Genomic DNA, 16,940 nt, shown 5'->3' with positions numbered 1-16,940 from the left:
ACACTTTTGTCAATGTTTTCCATGATATGGAACCTGCCTATATAACCAGTCACGCTGTAAATAGTGGATGCATTGGTTGTCATCTTCCAAAATTCTATAGATTATGGGACAGTTCCTGCAGATTGGAGGGTGGCAAATGTAACCCTGCTATTTAAAAAAGGAGGGAGAGAGAAAACAGGGAACTACAGACTGGTTAGCCTAACATCTGTAGTAGGGAAAATGCTAGAGTCCATTATAAAGGATGTAATAACAGGACATTTAGAAAATATCAACGGGATTAGACAAAGTCAACATGGATTTATGAAAGGGAAATCGTGCTTGACAAACCTACTGGAGTTTTTTGAGGATGTAACTGGTAGAATAGATAAGGGAGAACAAGTGGATGTGGTGTATTTGGATTTTCAGAAGGCCTTTGATAAAGTCGCACATAAGAGGTTAGTGTGCAAAATTAAAGCTCATGGGATTGGGGGTAATATACTGGCATGGATTGAAAATTGGTTAACAGACAGGAAACAGAGAGTCGGAATAAATGGGTCTTTTTTGGGGTGGCAGGCGGTGACTAATGGGGTACCGCAGGGATCAGTGCTTGGGCCCCAGTTATTCACAATATATATCAATGATTTGGATGAGGGAAACAAATGTAATATTTCCAAGTTTGCTGATGACACGAAACTAGGTGGGATTGTGAGTTGTGAGGAGGATGCAAAGAGGCTTCAAGGCGATTTAGACAAGTTGAGTGAGTGGGTGAATACATGGCAGATGCAGTATAACGTGGATAAGTGTGAAGTTATCCACTTCGGTAGGAAAAACAGAAAGGTAGAGCATTATTTAAATTGTGATAGGTTGGGAAATGTTGATGTGCAAATGGACCTGCAGGTGCAGCAAGCAGTTAGGAAGGCAAATGGTATGTTCACCTTCATTGCAAGAGGATTTGAGTACAGGAGCAAGGATGTCTTACTACAGTTGTACAGGGCCTTGGTGAGACCACACCTGGAGTACTGTGTACAGTTTTGGTCTCCTTACCTAAGAAAGGATATACTTGCCATAGAGGGAGTGTAGCGAAGGTTCACCAGACTGATTCCTGGGATGGCAGGACTGTCTTATGAGGAGAGACTGGGTCGACTAGGCCTGTATTCACTAGAGTTTAGAAGAATGAGAGGGGATCTCATTGAAATGTATAAAATTCTGACAGGGTTAGACAGACTGGATGCAGGGAGGATGTTTCTCCTGGCTGGGGAGTCTAGAATGAGGGGTCACAGTCTGAGAATACAGAGTAGGGCATTTAGGACTGAGATGAGGAGAAATGTCTTCACTCAGAGGGTGGTGAACCTGTGGAATTCTCTACCACAGAAGGCTGTGGAGGCCAAGTCACTGAATATATTTAAGAAGGAGATAGATAGATTTCCAGACACAAAAGGCATCAAGGGGTATGGGGAGAGAGCGGGAATACGGTATTGAGATAGAGGAACAGCCATGATCATATTGAATGGCGGAGCAGGCTCGAAGGGCCGAATGGCCGACTCCTGCTCCTATTTTTCTATTTTTCTATAAATTCACCCTCCCACCAGTGGGGGTTGCTGTAGAGTCTCGGCCTGCAATACAGAGACACTCCGACGCTCCAACCAACTCCACTTCTCTGCTTCCCATTGGTTTTCCTATTTAACTACAAATAATATCAAATCAAAGTTGTATTCAAAAATAAGGAGCGAATCTCTGACTGTAGGAGGCAGTGAATGACAACTACTCACCCAGGTCTAATTATCCTCCACCCTCTAACCCTGTGTCACCTGTAGGCTACATTTGGCTCCGACTCGCTGTGTACAGGGGAGATCGGCAAGTGTATTATTAAAATCACTTTACCCGTCATGCCCTCCTATTGAAAACTCCTATGTAAACAGTTCCTATCGGCTTTTGGCCTGTTTATGTGTCCAGACTAACCCTGTGACGTCTGCAGGTGGCCCTGTCAAACTGGTGTCACGTTGTGAGTATGACAAAGTCTCTGGCTGCAGTTCGAAGTTGTTTCAGGTCGGACGCCGGAGATTTCCTCGGGGATTCCCCCGACCGGCTGACGCAACTTGAGCGTAAGATCAGTAGTGGAAGCCCTGCGCGCCGCGTAAGTGGGGTTCCGTCGATCTTCCGTCGAAGTTACGGCAGCCGATCAGGATCAGTCCCGAGGAAGTTCCCGGGGAGAGTCTCTGCAGTTTAAGTCCTTTCGAGTCCAGCGGGAGGTGAAACTGGTCTCGGGCAGTTGCGCCCGAATCTTTACCATTGGCTTCAGCGGAAGGGGAAATGGGGCAGGGCTTATAACAGGCGGTTGATCCGATATCGTCCACTGGGCCCCCCACCCCCCACCCCCACCGAAGTCCCATTTTACCCCCAATGTCTCGGAGTCATTTCGAGTCCAGGGTGGCTATTTTCCGCACTGCCCGCCCAGCGTCATCACCGGGAGGACCGGACCATGATGGGCTCGGGGTCTGGGCCTTGGCCTAATGCAGCCAGTGAGCTGTGTCCTGAGGTGGTGAAAGGCTGAAAGTTCTTTCGGGCAATAGACTTGTTCCTCTGGGGAAAAATAAGTGACAGACTCACTAAAATCACAGGGTTGTAAAGCGTCACGGAATTTATTAGCAATATACATTTTATTCTGTACCATTTCAAAGCTCGATGGCCCAGGTCGAGAGTCTGTAGAACAGAAACGTTTCTGATCTCGGACAGTCCCACACTCCAGCCCCACAAACCTCAGCATCGGGATTACAAGTAGCCCAGTAAACACACCAGTAATCTTCCCCTCTATGCCCCGTCAAGCTGAGGGGTCGAAGAGACGGAGAGTAGCGCTCTCCCCATTACAGGCAGGCAGTGTTAGCGTCAAGCACTCCCAGGGTCAGGTTAGAGCCCAGTTAGCCGCAGACTAAAGCTGGCTGCACACTCTCGAGGGACTGGAGATGGACAGAGACTCCGCAAAGTCTTTTCGACCATAACGGGCAGCAGAGGCGGATTTCAGCCCCATCAACGTGGTCTGGATTGGATCCCAGGTAGAGCACCCCTACATAGTGCACAGTGATTGGAGCAGGACCCCTGACCAATCCCCCTCTCTAACCCGGGGGTACAGCACCCCTACATAGTGCACAGTGATCGGAGCAGGACCCCTGGCCAATCCCCCCTCTCTAACCCGGGGGTACAGCACCCCTACATAGTGCACAGTGATCGGAGCAGGACCCCTGGTCAATCCCCCTCTCTAACCCGGCGGTAGAGCACCCCTACATAGTGCACAGTGATCGGAGCAGGACCCCTGGCCAATCCCCCTCTCTAACCCCGGGGTAGAGAACCCCTACATAGAGCACAGTGATCGGAGCAGGACCCCTGACCAATCCCCCTCTCTAACCCGGGGGTAGAGCACCCCTACATAGTGCACAGTGATCGGAGCAGGAACCCTGGCCAATCCCCCCTCTCTAACCCGGGGGTACAGCACCCCTACATAGTGCACAGTGATCGGAGCAGGACCCCTGGTCAATCCCCCTCTCTAACCCGGGGGTAGAGCACCCCTACATAGTGCACAGTGATCGGAGCAGGACCCCTGGCCAATCCCCCTCTCTAACCCCGGGGTAGAGAACCCCTACATAGAGCACAGTGATCGGAGCAGGACCCCTGGCCAATCCCCCTCTCTAACCCCGGGGTAGAGAACCCCTACATAGTGCACAGTGATCGGAGCAGGACCCCTGGCCAATCCCCCTCTCTAACCCCGGGGTAGAGAACCCCTACATAGAGCACAGTGATCGGAGCAGGACCCCTGGCCAATCCCCCTCTCTAACCCGGGGGTAGATCACCCCTACATAGTGCACAGTGATCGGAGCAGGACCCCTGGCCAATCCCCCCTCTCTAACCCAGGGGTAGAGCACCCCTACATAGTGCACAGTGATCGGAGCAGGACCCCTGGCCAATCCCCCTCTCTAACCCGGGGGTAGAGCACCCCTACATAGTGCACAGTGATTGGAGCAGGACCCCTGGCCAATCCCCCTCTCTAACCCGTGGGTAGAGCACCCCTACATAGTGCACAGTGATCGGAGCAGGACCCCTGGCCAATCCCCCTCTCTAACCCGGGGGTAGGGCACCCCTACATAGTGCACAGTGATCGGAGCAGTACCCCTGGCCAATCCCCCTCTCTAACCCGGGGGTAGAGCACCCCTACATAGTGCACAGTGATCGGAGCAGGACCCCTGGCCAATCCCCCCTCTCTAACCCAGGGGTAGAGCACCCCTACATAGTGCACAGTGATCGGAGCAGGACCCCTGGCCAATCCCCCTCTCTAACCCGGGGGTAGAGCACCCCTACATAGTGCACAGTGATTGGAGCAGGACCCCTGGCCAATCCCCCTCTCTAACCCGGGGGTAGAGCACCCCTACATAGTGCACAGTGATCGGAGCAGGACCCCTGGCCAATCCCCCTCTCTAACCCGGGGGTAGGGCACCCCTACATAGTGCACAGTGGTCGGAGCAGGACCCCTGGCCAATCCCCCTCTCTAACCCGGGGGTAGAGCACCCCTACATAGTGCACAGTGATTGGAGCAGGACCCCTGGCCAATCCCCCTCTCTAACCCGGGGGTAGAACACCCCTACATAGTGCACAGTGATCGGAGCAGGACCCCTGGCCAATCCCCCTCTCTAACCCAGGGGTATATCACCCCTACATAGTGCACAGTGATCGGAGCAGGACCCCTGGCCAATCCCCCTCTCTAACCCGGGGGTAGAGCACCCCTACATAGTGCACAGTGATCGGAGCAGGACCCCTGGCCAATCCCCCTCTCTAACCCGGGGGTAGAGCACCCCTACATAGTGCACAGTGATCGGAGCAGGACCCCTGGCCAATCCCCCTCTCTAACCCGGGGGTATATCACCCCTACATAGTGCACTGTGATCGGAGCAGGACCCCTGGCCAATCCCCCTCTCTAACCCGGGGGTAGTGCACCCCTACATTGTGCACAGTGATCGGAGCAGGACCCCTGGCCAATCCCCCTCTCTAACCCGGGGGTAGAGCACCCCTACATAGTGCACAGTGATCGGAGCAGGACCCCAGGCCAATCCCCCTCTCTAACCCGGGGGTAGAGCACCCCTACATAGTGCACTGTGATCGGAGCAGGACCCCTGGCCAATCCCCCTCTCTAACCGGGGTAGAGCACCCCTACATAGTGCACAGTGATCGGAGCAGGACCCCTGGCCAATCCCCCTCTCTAACCCGGGGGTAGAGCACCCCTACATAGTGCACAGTGATCGGAGCAGGACCCCTGGCCAATCCCCCTCTCTAACCCGGGGGTAGAGCACCCCTACCTAGTGCACAGTGATCGGAGCAGGACCCCTGGCCAATCACCCTCTCTAACCCGGGGGTAGAGCACCCCTACATGGTGCACAGTGATCGGAGCAGGACCCCTGGCCAATCCCCTTCTCTAACCCGGGGGTAGAGCACCCCTACATAGTGCACAGTGATCGGAGCAGGACCCCTGGCCAACCCCCCTCTCTAACCCGGGGGTAGAGCACCCCTACATAGTGCACAGTGATCAGTTTGATCAAAGCTTCCCCACAAACAGAGGCCAACCATCACCCGCCTCAGAACCGGTCATGGTAGATGCTGCCACCTTCTCCAAAGATGGAAGATTAAAACATCCCCATTATGCGACTGTGGAGCTCCTAAGCAGACCCTGGAGCACATCATTGAGCACTGCCCTCAGAGTAAATTCGCAGGCAGCCTACAGGATATCCAGGCTGTTACATCGCAAGCTTTGGCCTGGATATCCGTCTTAGATATTGACCTTTGATTTGCTTTGCGACCACCATACGAAAGAAGAAGACCACACACTTTAATGGCAGGAAAAACTTCACACAAAACAGTTCAAAAATACAGATTCAAAAATATCATTCCCAGTTTAAAAAAATCCATGAATTAAAGGGTTTGTGTATCCCACAGTGGTGGTTTATTCCAGTGTTGCCCATGTTTTATCACACTCGTCCATGAATTAAAAGAGTCTATATTTCCCACACAGTCAGTTGCCCAGTAAAGCTCCCTCTACTCTGTACCATCAACGTGTCTCGGCCCCAACCCTCCCCGGCACCGGTCTGACATTTGTTTCCCTTGCTGCACCGGCCAGGGGCCTCTCCCAGTGCCATTGCCAACTAGGGCCGGGGAGAGCCTTGGACCTGGATTGAGACAGATGCTAACTCATCTCATGTAAGCCAGTAAAGATGGGAGATTATGCCCCAATGTGTCTGGGCTGATTGGAACCCGAGGGTTCAATGGTCAAGCTGCCAATTGGGACCTCCAGTGTTCAAAGGTCAAGGGGCCGAGCAGGGCCTCAGGGTTTAAAGGTCAAGGTGCCAATCGGAACCCCCAGGTTCAAAGGTCAAGCTGCTGATTGCAACCGCAAGGTTCAAGGTGCCGATTGGGAAGCCAGTGTTCAAAGGTCACGGTGCCAATTGGGACCCCGAAGGTTCAAAGGTCAAAGTGCTGATTAGCAAACTAGGGTTCAAAGGTCAAGATGCCGTGTAGAACCCATGGTTCAAAGGTTAAGCTGCAGTGCACCACCACACTGAAACCCAGGCCTAGAGTCTGAACTGTAACAAAATATTAAAAAATTAATAAAAGCGGTCAGTGCAAAGCAGCAAAAGCATCCAACCAGTTATTATGTTGGATGAAACATAGAATTTGCTCAGGTTCGCAGTCACTTGTCCGTATAACAGAGAGACTCTCCATCCTGTATTCAGAGCTGTGCAGTTAGTGAGAGTCACTGATTGGGTTAGGAATTAATGCCGATCTGGGAAGGAGAAATGGGTGGAGGTTAGAGATGCAGCATTGCCACTTATTAACTTGTCAAGGATTTTGTTTTTAGGTGCTGAAGAAGATGTTGGAGCTGGGGCCGTGCCCCTACTCACCTGTGGCTACACCTTTCCTCGCTCCTTGCTGCTCTTGTTCTCTACACCACTCCCGCCATTATTGCCAGCACAGCCAACAGCCCCAGCACTGGGCCAGGACTAATTGCCTCACTCCACCCTCCGACTCCTGCACACCAAGTAAAACACACAGCACATTAAGGGACAGTAACAGTGAAAGACAAGGTGCTGAAGATCCTGCAAATCCATTGGTAGGATTGGCGCACCAACGTCAGTGTTCTCGCTCAGGCCAACATCCCCAGCATCAAAGCTTTGACCACGCTCGATCAGTTCCGATGGATGGGCCACATCGTCTGCATGCCCGATACGAGACTCCCAAAACAAGCGCTCTACTTGGAGCTCCGACACAGCAAGAGAGCCCCAGGTGGGCAGAGGAAATGCTTCAAGGACACCCTCAAAGCCTCCTTAAAAAAGTGCAACATCCCCACCGACACCTGAGAATCCCTGGCCCAAGACCGCACAAAGTGAAGGAGAAGCATCCGGGAAGGCGCCGAACACCTCGAGTCTCTTCGTCGGGAGCAAGCGGAAGCCAAGCGCAAACAGCAGAAGGAGCGCACGTCAACCCAAGCACCCCACCCACCCGTCCCTTCAACCACCGTCTGCCCCACCTGTGACAGAGACTGTAGGTCCCACATTGGACTCATCAGTCACCTGAGAACTCATTTTTAGTGTGGAAGCAAGTCATCCTCGGTTCCGAGGGACTGCCTAAGAAGAAGAGAAGAAGGTCCGAACCAATTCACCAGGAGTCTTTACGGCACTGACAATGGAAGCACCCCTCAGTTCACTGCCCCCCTCAAACAACAATCGGCCCAACAGTGAAATCTCTCAACTTTCAACTTTGGCATCGAGGGACAGGATTGGTCTTGGGCGACAGCCAATGGGCCCCTGTGTTACGGCCTGCCCCACTTTTCTTTTCCATTGACTTCAAGCGGGATGTGAAACAGACCTGCTGATTCACTATCGCCAATTTCTGCATTCCCGCCCGAGATCAATTTCACCCCACCCCAGAGACTTTGAGACTGGCCCCATTGTGGATTGTCCACCAGCTCCCAATGAGATCCACCTGTAAGTGAAACAATTCCACAGGCTGTCTGCAGGAAATGGCCTTCTGTTGAATATTGTCAGCCTGCGGGTAAAGATTGCTGAAATCTTGTCATAATAGTGCGCCCTCGATGTGTCTACACCCTGAGACAGCCATCTCCATATTGTTAGCTCATGTTTTACGGGAGGGTGGCATGGGAAGGGTTAATATCTGCTTCTAACCTTGCAGCGGAATGTGTCGAAGACATCAGATGGGTGCTGGGCTTGAGGCAGTGACGTTGATTGACACACGGGGCCCAAAATCTCCAGCTTCTGTAGGAACTGATAACGCAGACAAACCGAGAGTGGGATGGTACATGTTAGAGCGTTCTCGGAGCGAGGCTGCATTGCTCAAGTCCTACAACAAGGCCATTCGAGATCGAGCACCTCGAAACCTGCTAAAGCCAGGTTGTCTCTCAACGTGTTATTGCATCTTAATATCTTTAGTTCTTCTATTGTAGCTTCTTAATGAAGCCTTTATACTTTGGAAGAAAAACAGCTTCTACCCTCTTTGTTTAGAATCATAGAAATTTACGGCACAGAAGGAGGCCATTCAGCCCATCTTGTCCGTGACGGCTGACAAAGAGTTGCCCACCCTAATCCCACTTTCCAGCACTTGGTCCGTAGCCTTGCAGGTTACGGCTCTTCAAGTGCACATCCAAGTACTTTTCAAATGTGATGAGGGTTTCTGCCTCTACCACCCTTTCAGGCAGTGAGTTCCAGACCTCCACAACCCTCTGGGTGAAGAAATTTCTCCTCAAATCACCTCTAAACCTCCGACCAATTACTTTCCCTGATTCTTGACCCCTCTGCTAAGGGAAATAGGTCCTTCCTATCCACTCTATCTAGGCCCCTCATAACTTTACACACCTCAATTAGGTCTCCCCTCAGCCTCCTGTGTTCCAAAGAAAACAACCCCAGCCTGTCCTATCTTTCCTCATAGCTAAAATTCCCCAGCCCAGGCAACATCCTCGTAAATCGGGTTAGAGACCAAACCTTAAACAAATTCCTGGCACCATCCGCCAGGAAGCACCAGTTAACTTCCAATCCAACTGGATGTATTGCATTGTCTCCGCCCTTGCCTCAGCTCATCTACTGCTGAAACCCTCATCAATGCCTTTGTTACCTCTAGACTTGACTATTCCAACACACTCCTGGCCGGCCTCCCACATTCCACCCTACGTAAACTTGAGGTCACCCAAAACTCGGCTGCCGGTGTCCTAACTCGCACCAAGTCCTGTTCACCCATCACCCCTGTGCTCGCTGACCTACACTGACTCCCGGTTAAGCAGCACCTCGATTTCAAAATTCTCCTTTAAGACGCTCCATAAAACCTACCTCTTTGACCAAGCTTTTGGTCACCTGCCCTAATTTATCCCTAGGTGGCTCGGTGTTAAATTTTTTGTCTTAAAATACTCCTGTGAAGCACCTTGGGACGTTTTACTTACGTTAAAGGCGCTATATAAATACAAGTTGTTGTTGTTGTTGTAGCTTCACTTGGTAACTGGTCGTGCTATCCCAAGCTGGGAGTCCCTGAAATGGGAAGACGTCCCATTCCCCAGCACTGACCTCCCTCACCTTGCTCAGTGGGACATTCAACCCCAAACCAACATGATTTTCAAAACTAAAATCAGTAACCTCGCATTTTAGTAATCAGATGAGAGAAAGGAGACAGAAGATAGAAGGGTTTCTGCACAACAGGGAGTTGTACCCGTGTACCACAGCTCTCTCTACTCCCCCCGAGCTGTGCCTTAGCCCCAGCCTTTGGAGAGCTCCTCGTACTGCCCCAGTGTGATGTTTATTATAGTCTAACAGCGGTCCTCACACAAGCAGTGACACCTTTATTCAACAACAACAACAACTTTAAGTCAAAGTACTTGACACCGAGCCACATAAAGATAAATTAGGGCAGGTGACCAAAGGCTTGGTCAAAGAGGCAGGTTTTAAGGAGTGTCTTAAAGGAGGAAAGAGAGGTAGAGAGGTTTAGGGAGGGAATGCCTGAGTTTAGGGCTGAGGCAACAGAAGGCACGGCCATCAGTGGTTGAGTGATTATAATCAGAGATGCTCAAGAGGGCAGAATTAGAGGAGCGCAGATATCTCGGGGGAGTTGTGGGGCTGGAGGAGATTACAGAGATAGGGAGGGAGAAGACCATGGATGGATTTGAAAACAAGGATGAGAATTTTGATTTCGAGGTGCTGCTTAACCGAGAGCCAATGTAGGTCAGCGAGCACAGGGGTGATGGGCGAACGGGACTTGGTACGAGTTAGGACACAGGCAGCCGAGTTTACATAAGGTGGAATGTGGGAGGCCAGCCAGGAGTGCGTTGGAATAGTCAAGTCTAGAGGTAACAAAGGCATGGATGAGGGTTTCAGCAGTGGATGAGCTGAGGCAGGGGCGGAGATGGGCGATGTTACGGAGGTGGAAGTAGGCGGTCTTTGTTATGCTGCGGATATGTGGCCGGTAGCTCATTTCAATGAAGCTCTACCCCAATAACCATAGCCCCACTCTGAGAGAAGCAGGAAGTTTCCATTCCCCACTCCACCGTCCTGTGCCCTCCGAGGAATAGTTCTGGTTTTAGCGCCCAGTTATGTGCTGTGGGGTCAAACCCTGTGGTACACACTGCCCAACGTCACTTAACATGGAATCCTTACAGCTACAACGGAGTCTTGCAACACATCAATCCGGGCCGGATACCAACCCATGTCCCACAGCTGATCAAAGGGCCGTATCCCACCCACTGCCCCACCCAATCCCATTCTGTACTTCCCTGTCAGTTCCTCTGGCTTTCCCCACCACACTCACTCTCTATACTGTGCTATTCCCTTCTCGCACTCACTCCAATGTCACTCTCTAATTTAATGTTCCTCAGGAGGAACAGGGAGAGACAATATACACTTAATGGCACAGTTTTAAAGAGTGTGCAGGGACAGAGGGACCTGGGAGTTAATGTGCATAGGTCCCTGAAGGTGGCAGGACATATTGAGAGAGTGGTTAGCAAAGCATATGGGATCTTGGGTTTCATAAATAGAGGTATTGAGTACAAAAGTAGAGAAGTTATGCTGAACCTTTATAACGTGTTGGTTAGGCCACAAATGGAGTATTGCATCCAGTTCTGGTCACCTCACTTCAGGAAGGATGTGAAGGTCCTTGAGAGGGTGCAGAGGAGATTTACCAGAATGGTTCCAGGGATGGGGGATCTTCGCTACAAGGACAGGTTGGAGAAGCTGAATTTGTTTTCATTAGAACAAAGGAGGTTGAGGGGTGATTTGATAGAGGTGTACAAGATTATGACGGGTTTGGATAGGCTAGAAAGGGAAGTGTTGGTCCCACTAGTTGATGGTACAAGGACTAGGGGACACAGATTTAAGGTTTTCAGCAAGAGATACAGGGGGGATGTGAGGAAAAACTTCTTTACACAGCGAGTGGTGAGGCTCTGGAACTCGCTGCCGACGGAAGTGGTGGAAGCGGAGACACTCAATGTTTTCAAGGGGATACTGGATAGGCACTTGAGGGAAATAAACTTGCAGGGCTACGGTGATAGAGCCGGGGAATGGGACTGACTGGATTGCTCTGCAGAGAGCTAGCACGGACTCGATGGGCCGAATGGCCTCCTTCTGTGCCGTATGACCTGGGAGTGTGAGGAAATGGGGCTGAGTATAGGGAATGTTATTCTGGATCAAGACTGTGTTCTGTGGGAACGAGGGTTCACACTACCTGAGTACCCCGATGTCCTTTCTGGGCTGTCTGTGGGACCAGCACACGGAGAGTTAAAACAGCCTTCTGCTGAGCCTAGCTTGTGAGCTACGTATTGTGTGAGCAGGCTTAAGACTAATGTATCTGCACAGGTAAGCAGGGTGATGGAACGTGTGAAAGTTGCTCAGCCAGGTCTGTGCAGGTCTGGAATATGTCAGTTTTGTCACTTGTGTTTATGGGACTGAGAAAAGTTTCAGAGGTCAGTGCAACCATGGCAATAAAATGATTGGAAGAGATTGAGAAGAGTTAAGTGCATGTTTGTTGGGTTCATGTTGTTATCCTGTTGTCACTTGCATGTATCTTTGTTTTACTATGATTTATTGGTGGTGTGCATGGAAGGTAGAGACCAAAGGAGGAAATGGGATAAGAAGTTTTTTTTATTTGTTTATGGGATGTGGGCGTCGCTGGCAGGGCCAGCATTTATTGCCCGTCCCTAACTGCCCTTGAAAAGGTGGTGGTGAGCCGCCTTCTTGAACCGCTGCAGTCCGTGTGGTGATGGTACTCACACAGTGCTGTTAGGGAGGGAGTTCCAGGATTTTGACCCAACGACAATGAAGGGATATACTTCCAAGTCAGGATGGTGTGCGACTTGGAGGGAAACTTGGAGGTGCTGGTGTTCCCATGCGCCTGCTGCCTTTGTCCTTCTAGGTGGTAGAGGTCGTGGGTTTGGGAGGTGCTGCCAAAGAAGCCTTGGTGAGTTGTTGCAGTGCATCTTGTAGATGGTACACACTGCAGCCATGGTACGCCGGTGGTGGAGGGAGTGAATGTTTAGGGTGGTGGATGGGGTACCAATCAAGTGGACTGCTTTGTCCTGGATGGTGTCGAGCATCTTGAGTGTTTTTGGAGCTGCACTCATCCAGGCAAGTGGAGAGTATTCCATCACACTCCTTACTTCTGCCTTGTAGATGGTGGAAAGTGTTAGTGAGTCTCTGTATGCAGCTCTCTTATGCTGGAATTGTGTAGTATGATGTCTTATTGAAGCCTTGAGCATTCATACAGGAATTGGGTAGGATGATGTTTCAATAAAGGCCCATTCCTGCATTGTTGCAACTGAATGTGTGCGTACTCTGGTGATTAAAGTAACAAAAGAAATTAGAAGAAGAAAGCAGTTTAACATGTTCCTCACCGAGCAGTGTGGAATGGGCTGTGTAGAGGGAATGTTACTCTGGGTCTAGTCTGTGTTCCTGACCCGGGAGCGTGGAATGGGCTGTGTGGAGGGAATGTTACTCCGGGCCCAGTCTGTGTTCCTGACCCGGAAGTGTGGAATCGGCTGTGTAGAGGGAATGTTACTCTGGGTCTAGTCGGTGTTCCTGACCCGGAAGTGTGGAATCGGCTGTGTGTAGGGAATGTTACTCCGGGCCCAGTCTGTGTTCCTGACCCGGAAGTGTGGAATCGGCTGTGTAGAGGGAATGTTACTCTGGGTCTAGTCGGTGTTCCTGACTTGGGAGTGTGGAATGGGCTGTGTAGAGGGAATGTTACTCCGGGTCTAGTCTGTGTTCCTGACCCGGGAGTGTGGAATAGGCTGTGTGGAGGGAATGTTACTTTGGGTCTACTCGGTGTTCCTGACCCGGGAGTGTGGAATGGGCTGTGTGGAGGGAATGTTACTCCGGGTCTAGGCTGTGTTCCTAACCCGGGAGTGTGGAATGGGCTGTGTGGAGGGAATGTTACTCCGGGTCGAGGCTGTGTTCCTAACCCGGGAGTGTGGAATGGGCTGTGTGGAGGGAATGTTACTCCGGGTCTAGGCTGTGTTCCTAACCCGGGAGTGTGGAATGGGCTGTGTAGAGGGAATGTTACTCCGGGTCTAGTCTGTGTTCCTGACCCGAAAGTGTGGAATGGGCTGTGTAGAGGGAATGTTACTCTGGGTCTAGTCTGTGTTCCTGACCCGGGAGTGTGGAATGGGCTGTGTAGAGGGAATGTTACTCCGGGTTTAGTCTGTGTTCCAGACGCGGGAGTGTGGAATGTGCTGTGTGGAGGGAATGTTACTCCGGGTCTATTCTGTGTTCCTGACCCGGGAGTGTGGATTGGGTTGTGTGGAGGGAATGTTACTCCGGGTCTAGTCTGTGTTCCTGACCTGGGAGTGTGGAATGGGCTGTGTGGAGGGAATGTTCCTCTGGGTCTAGTCTGTGTTCCTGACCCGGGAGTGTGGAATGGGCTGTGTAGAGGGAATGTTACTCCAGGTCTAGTCGGTGTTCCTGACCCGGGAGTGTGGAATGGGCTGTGTGGAGGGAATGTTACTCCAGGTCTAGTCTGTGTTCCTGACCCGGGAGTGTGGAATGGGCTGTGTGGAGGGAATGTTACTCCGGGTCTAGGCTGTGTTCCTAACCCGGGAGTGTGGAATGGGCTGTGTGGAGGGAATGTTACTCTGGGCCTAGTCTGTGTTCCTGACCCGGGAGTGTGGAATGGGCTGTGTGGAGGGAATGTTACTCCGGGTCGAGGCTGTGTTCCTAACCCGGGAGTGTGGAATGGGCTGTGTGGAGGGAATGTTACTCCGGGTCTAGGCTGTGTTCCTAACCCGGGAGTGTGGAATGGGCTGTGTAGAGGGAATGTTACTCCGGGTCTAGTCTGTGTTCCTGACCCGAAAGTGTGGAATGGGCTGTGTAGAGGGAATGTTACTCTGGGTCTAGTCTGTGTTCCTGACCCGGGAGTGTGGAATGGGCTGTGTGGAGGGAATGTTACTCCGGGTCTATTCTGTGTTCCTGACCCGGGAGTGTGGATTGGGTTGTGTGGAGGGAATGTTACTCCGGGTCTAGTCTGTGTTCCTGACCTGGGAGTGTGGAATGGGCTGTGTGGAGGGAATGTTCCTCTGGGTCTAGTCTGTGTTCCTGACCCGGGAGTGTGGAATGGGCTGTGTAGAGGGAATGTTACTCCAGGTCTAGTCGGTGTTCCTGACCCGGGAGTGTGGAATGGGCTGTGTGGAGGGAATGTTACTCCGGGTCTAGACTGTGTTCCTGACCCAGGAGTGTGGAACGGGCTGTGTAGAGGGAATGTTACTCCGGGTCTAGTCTGTGTTCCTGACCTGGGAGTGTGGAATGGGCTGTGTAGAGGGAATGTTACTCCAGGTCGAGTCGGTGTTCCTGACCCGGGAGTGTGGAATGGGCTGTGTGGAGGGAATGTTACTCCGGGTCTAGTCTGTGTTCCTTACCCGGGAGTGTGGAATGGGCTGTGTGGAGGGAATGTTACTCTGGGTCTAGTCTGTGTTCCTGACCCGGGAGTGTGGAATGGGCTGTGGGAAGGGAATGTTAATCCAGGTCTAGTCTGTGTTCCTGACCTGGGAGTGTGGAATGGGCTGTGTAGAGGGAATGTTACTCTGGGTCTAGTCTGTGTTCCTGATCCAGGAGTGTGGAATGGGCTGTGTAGAGGGAATGTTACTCCGGGTCTAGTCTGTGCTCCTGACCCGGGAGTGTGGAATGGGCTGCGTAGAGGGAATGTTACTCTGGGTCTAGACTGTGTTCCTGACCCGGGAGTGTGGAATGGGCTGTGTGGAGGGAATGTTACTCTGGGTCTAGTCTGTGTTCCTGACCCGGGAGTGTGGAATGGGCTGTGTGGAGGGAATGTTACTCTGGGTCTAGTCTGTGTTCCTGACCCGGGAGTGTGGAATGGGCTGCGTAGAGGGAATGTTACTCCGGGTCTAGTCTGTGTTCCTGACCCGGGAGTGTGGAATGGGCTGTGTAGAGGGAGTGTTACTCTGGGTCTAGTCTGTGTTCCTGACCCGGGAGTGTGGAATGGGCTATGTGGAGGGAATGTTACTCTGGGTCTAGACTGTGTTCCTGACCCGGGAGTGTGGAATGGGCTGTGTGGAGGGAGTGTTACTCTGGGTCTAGTCTGTGTTCCTGACCCGGGAGTGTGGAATGGGCTATGTGGAGGGAATGTTACTCTGGTTCTAGTCTGTGTTCCTGACCCAGGAGTGTGGAATGGGCTGTGTGGAGGGAATGTTACTCCGGGTCTAGTCTGTGTTCCTGACCCGGGAGTGTGGAATGGGCTGTGTGGAGGGAATGTTACTCCGGGTCTAGTCGGTGTTCCTGACCCGGGAGTGTGGAATGGGCTGTGTGTAGGGAATGTTACTCCGGGCCCAGTCTGTGTTCCTGACCCGGAAGTGTGGAATCGGCTGTGTAGAGGGAATGTTACTCTGGGTCTAGTCTGTGTTCCTGACCCGGGAGTGTGGAATGGGCTGTGTAGAGGGAATGTTACTCCGGGCCCAGTCTGTGTTCCTGACCCGGGAGTGTGGAATGGGCTGTGTGGAGGGAATGTTACTCCGGGTCTACTCGGTGTTCCTGACCCGGGAGTGTGGAATGGGCTGTGTGGAGGGAATGTTACTCTGGGTCTAGTCTGTGTTCCTGACCTGGGAGTGTGGAATGGGCTGTGTGGATGGAATGTTACTCTGGGTCTAGTCTGTGTTCCTGACCTGGGAGTGTGGAATGGGCTGTGTGGAGGGAATGTTACTCCGGGTCTTGTCTGTGTTCCTGACCCGGGAGTGTGGAATGGGCTGTGTAGAGGGAATGTTACTCCGGGTCTAGTCTGTGTTCCTGACCCGGGAGTGTGGAATGGGCTGTGTAGAGGGAATGTTACTCCGGGTCTAGTCTGTGTTCCTGACCCGGGAGTGTGGAATGGGCTGTGTAGAGGGAATGTTACTCCGGATCTAGTCTGTGTTCCTGACCCGGGAGTATGGAATGGGCTGTGTGGAGGGAATGTTACTCCGGGTCTATTCTGTGTTCCTGACCCGGGAGTGTGGAATGGGCTGTGTGGAGGGAATGTTACTCCGGGTCTAGTCTGTGTTCCTGACCCGGGAGTGTGGAATGGGCTGTGTGGAGGGAATGTTACTCTGGGTCTAGACTGTGTTCCTGACCCGGGAGTGTGGAATGGGCTGTGTGGAGTGAATGTTACTCCGGGTCTAGTCTGTGTTCCTGACCCGGGCGTGTGGAATGGGCTGTGTGGAGGGAATGTTACTCTGGGTCTAGTCTGTGTTCCTGACCCGGGCGTGTGGAATGGGCTGTGTGGAGGGAATGATACTCCGGGTCTAGTCTGTGTTCCTGACCCGGGAGTGTGGAATGGGCTGTGTGGATGGAATGTTACTCCAGGTCTAGTCTGTGTTCCTGACCCGGGAGTGTGGAATGGGCTGTGTGGATGGAATGTTACTCCAGGTCTAGTCTGTGTTCCTGACCTGGGAGTGTGGAATG

General features: G+C 52.1%; 1 protein-coding gene across 1 annotated transcript in view; it reads right to left on the bottom strand.

Annotated features, from left to right (window-relative positions):
• Positions 1-2,591: 2,591 nt before the first annotated feature.
• LOC147095562 (zinc-alpha-2-glycoprotein-like) overlaps positions 2,592-16,940 on the bottom strand; it is a 199,461-nt gene continuing 185,112 nt past the window's right edge. Inside the window, exons 5-6 of the mRNA XM_085974691.1 lie at positions 6,915-7,041; positions 2,592-6,796 (exon numbers count right to left, since the gene is read on the bottom strand). Of these exons, the coding sequence (XP_085830817.1) occupies positions 6,956-7,041 (86 nt within the window). The 3' untranslated portion in view covers positions 2,592-6,796; positions 6,915-6,955. The remainder of the gene's footprint in view (positions 6,797-6,914; positions 7,042-16,940) is intronic.

Source organism: Somniosus microcephalus, unplaced genomic scaffold, assembly GCF_052327205.1.
Source record: "Somniosus microcephalus isolate GS21.2 unplaced genomic scaffold, FLI_Smic_1.0 unresolved_chr1, whole genome shotgun sequence".
Classification (NCBI taxonomy): Eukaryota; Metazoa; Chordata; class Chondrichthyes; order Squaliformes; family Somniosidae; genus Somniosus; species Somniosus microcephalus.
This window is presented reverse-complemented; position numbering and strand designations above follow the sequence as displayed.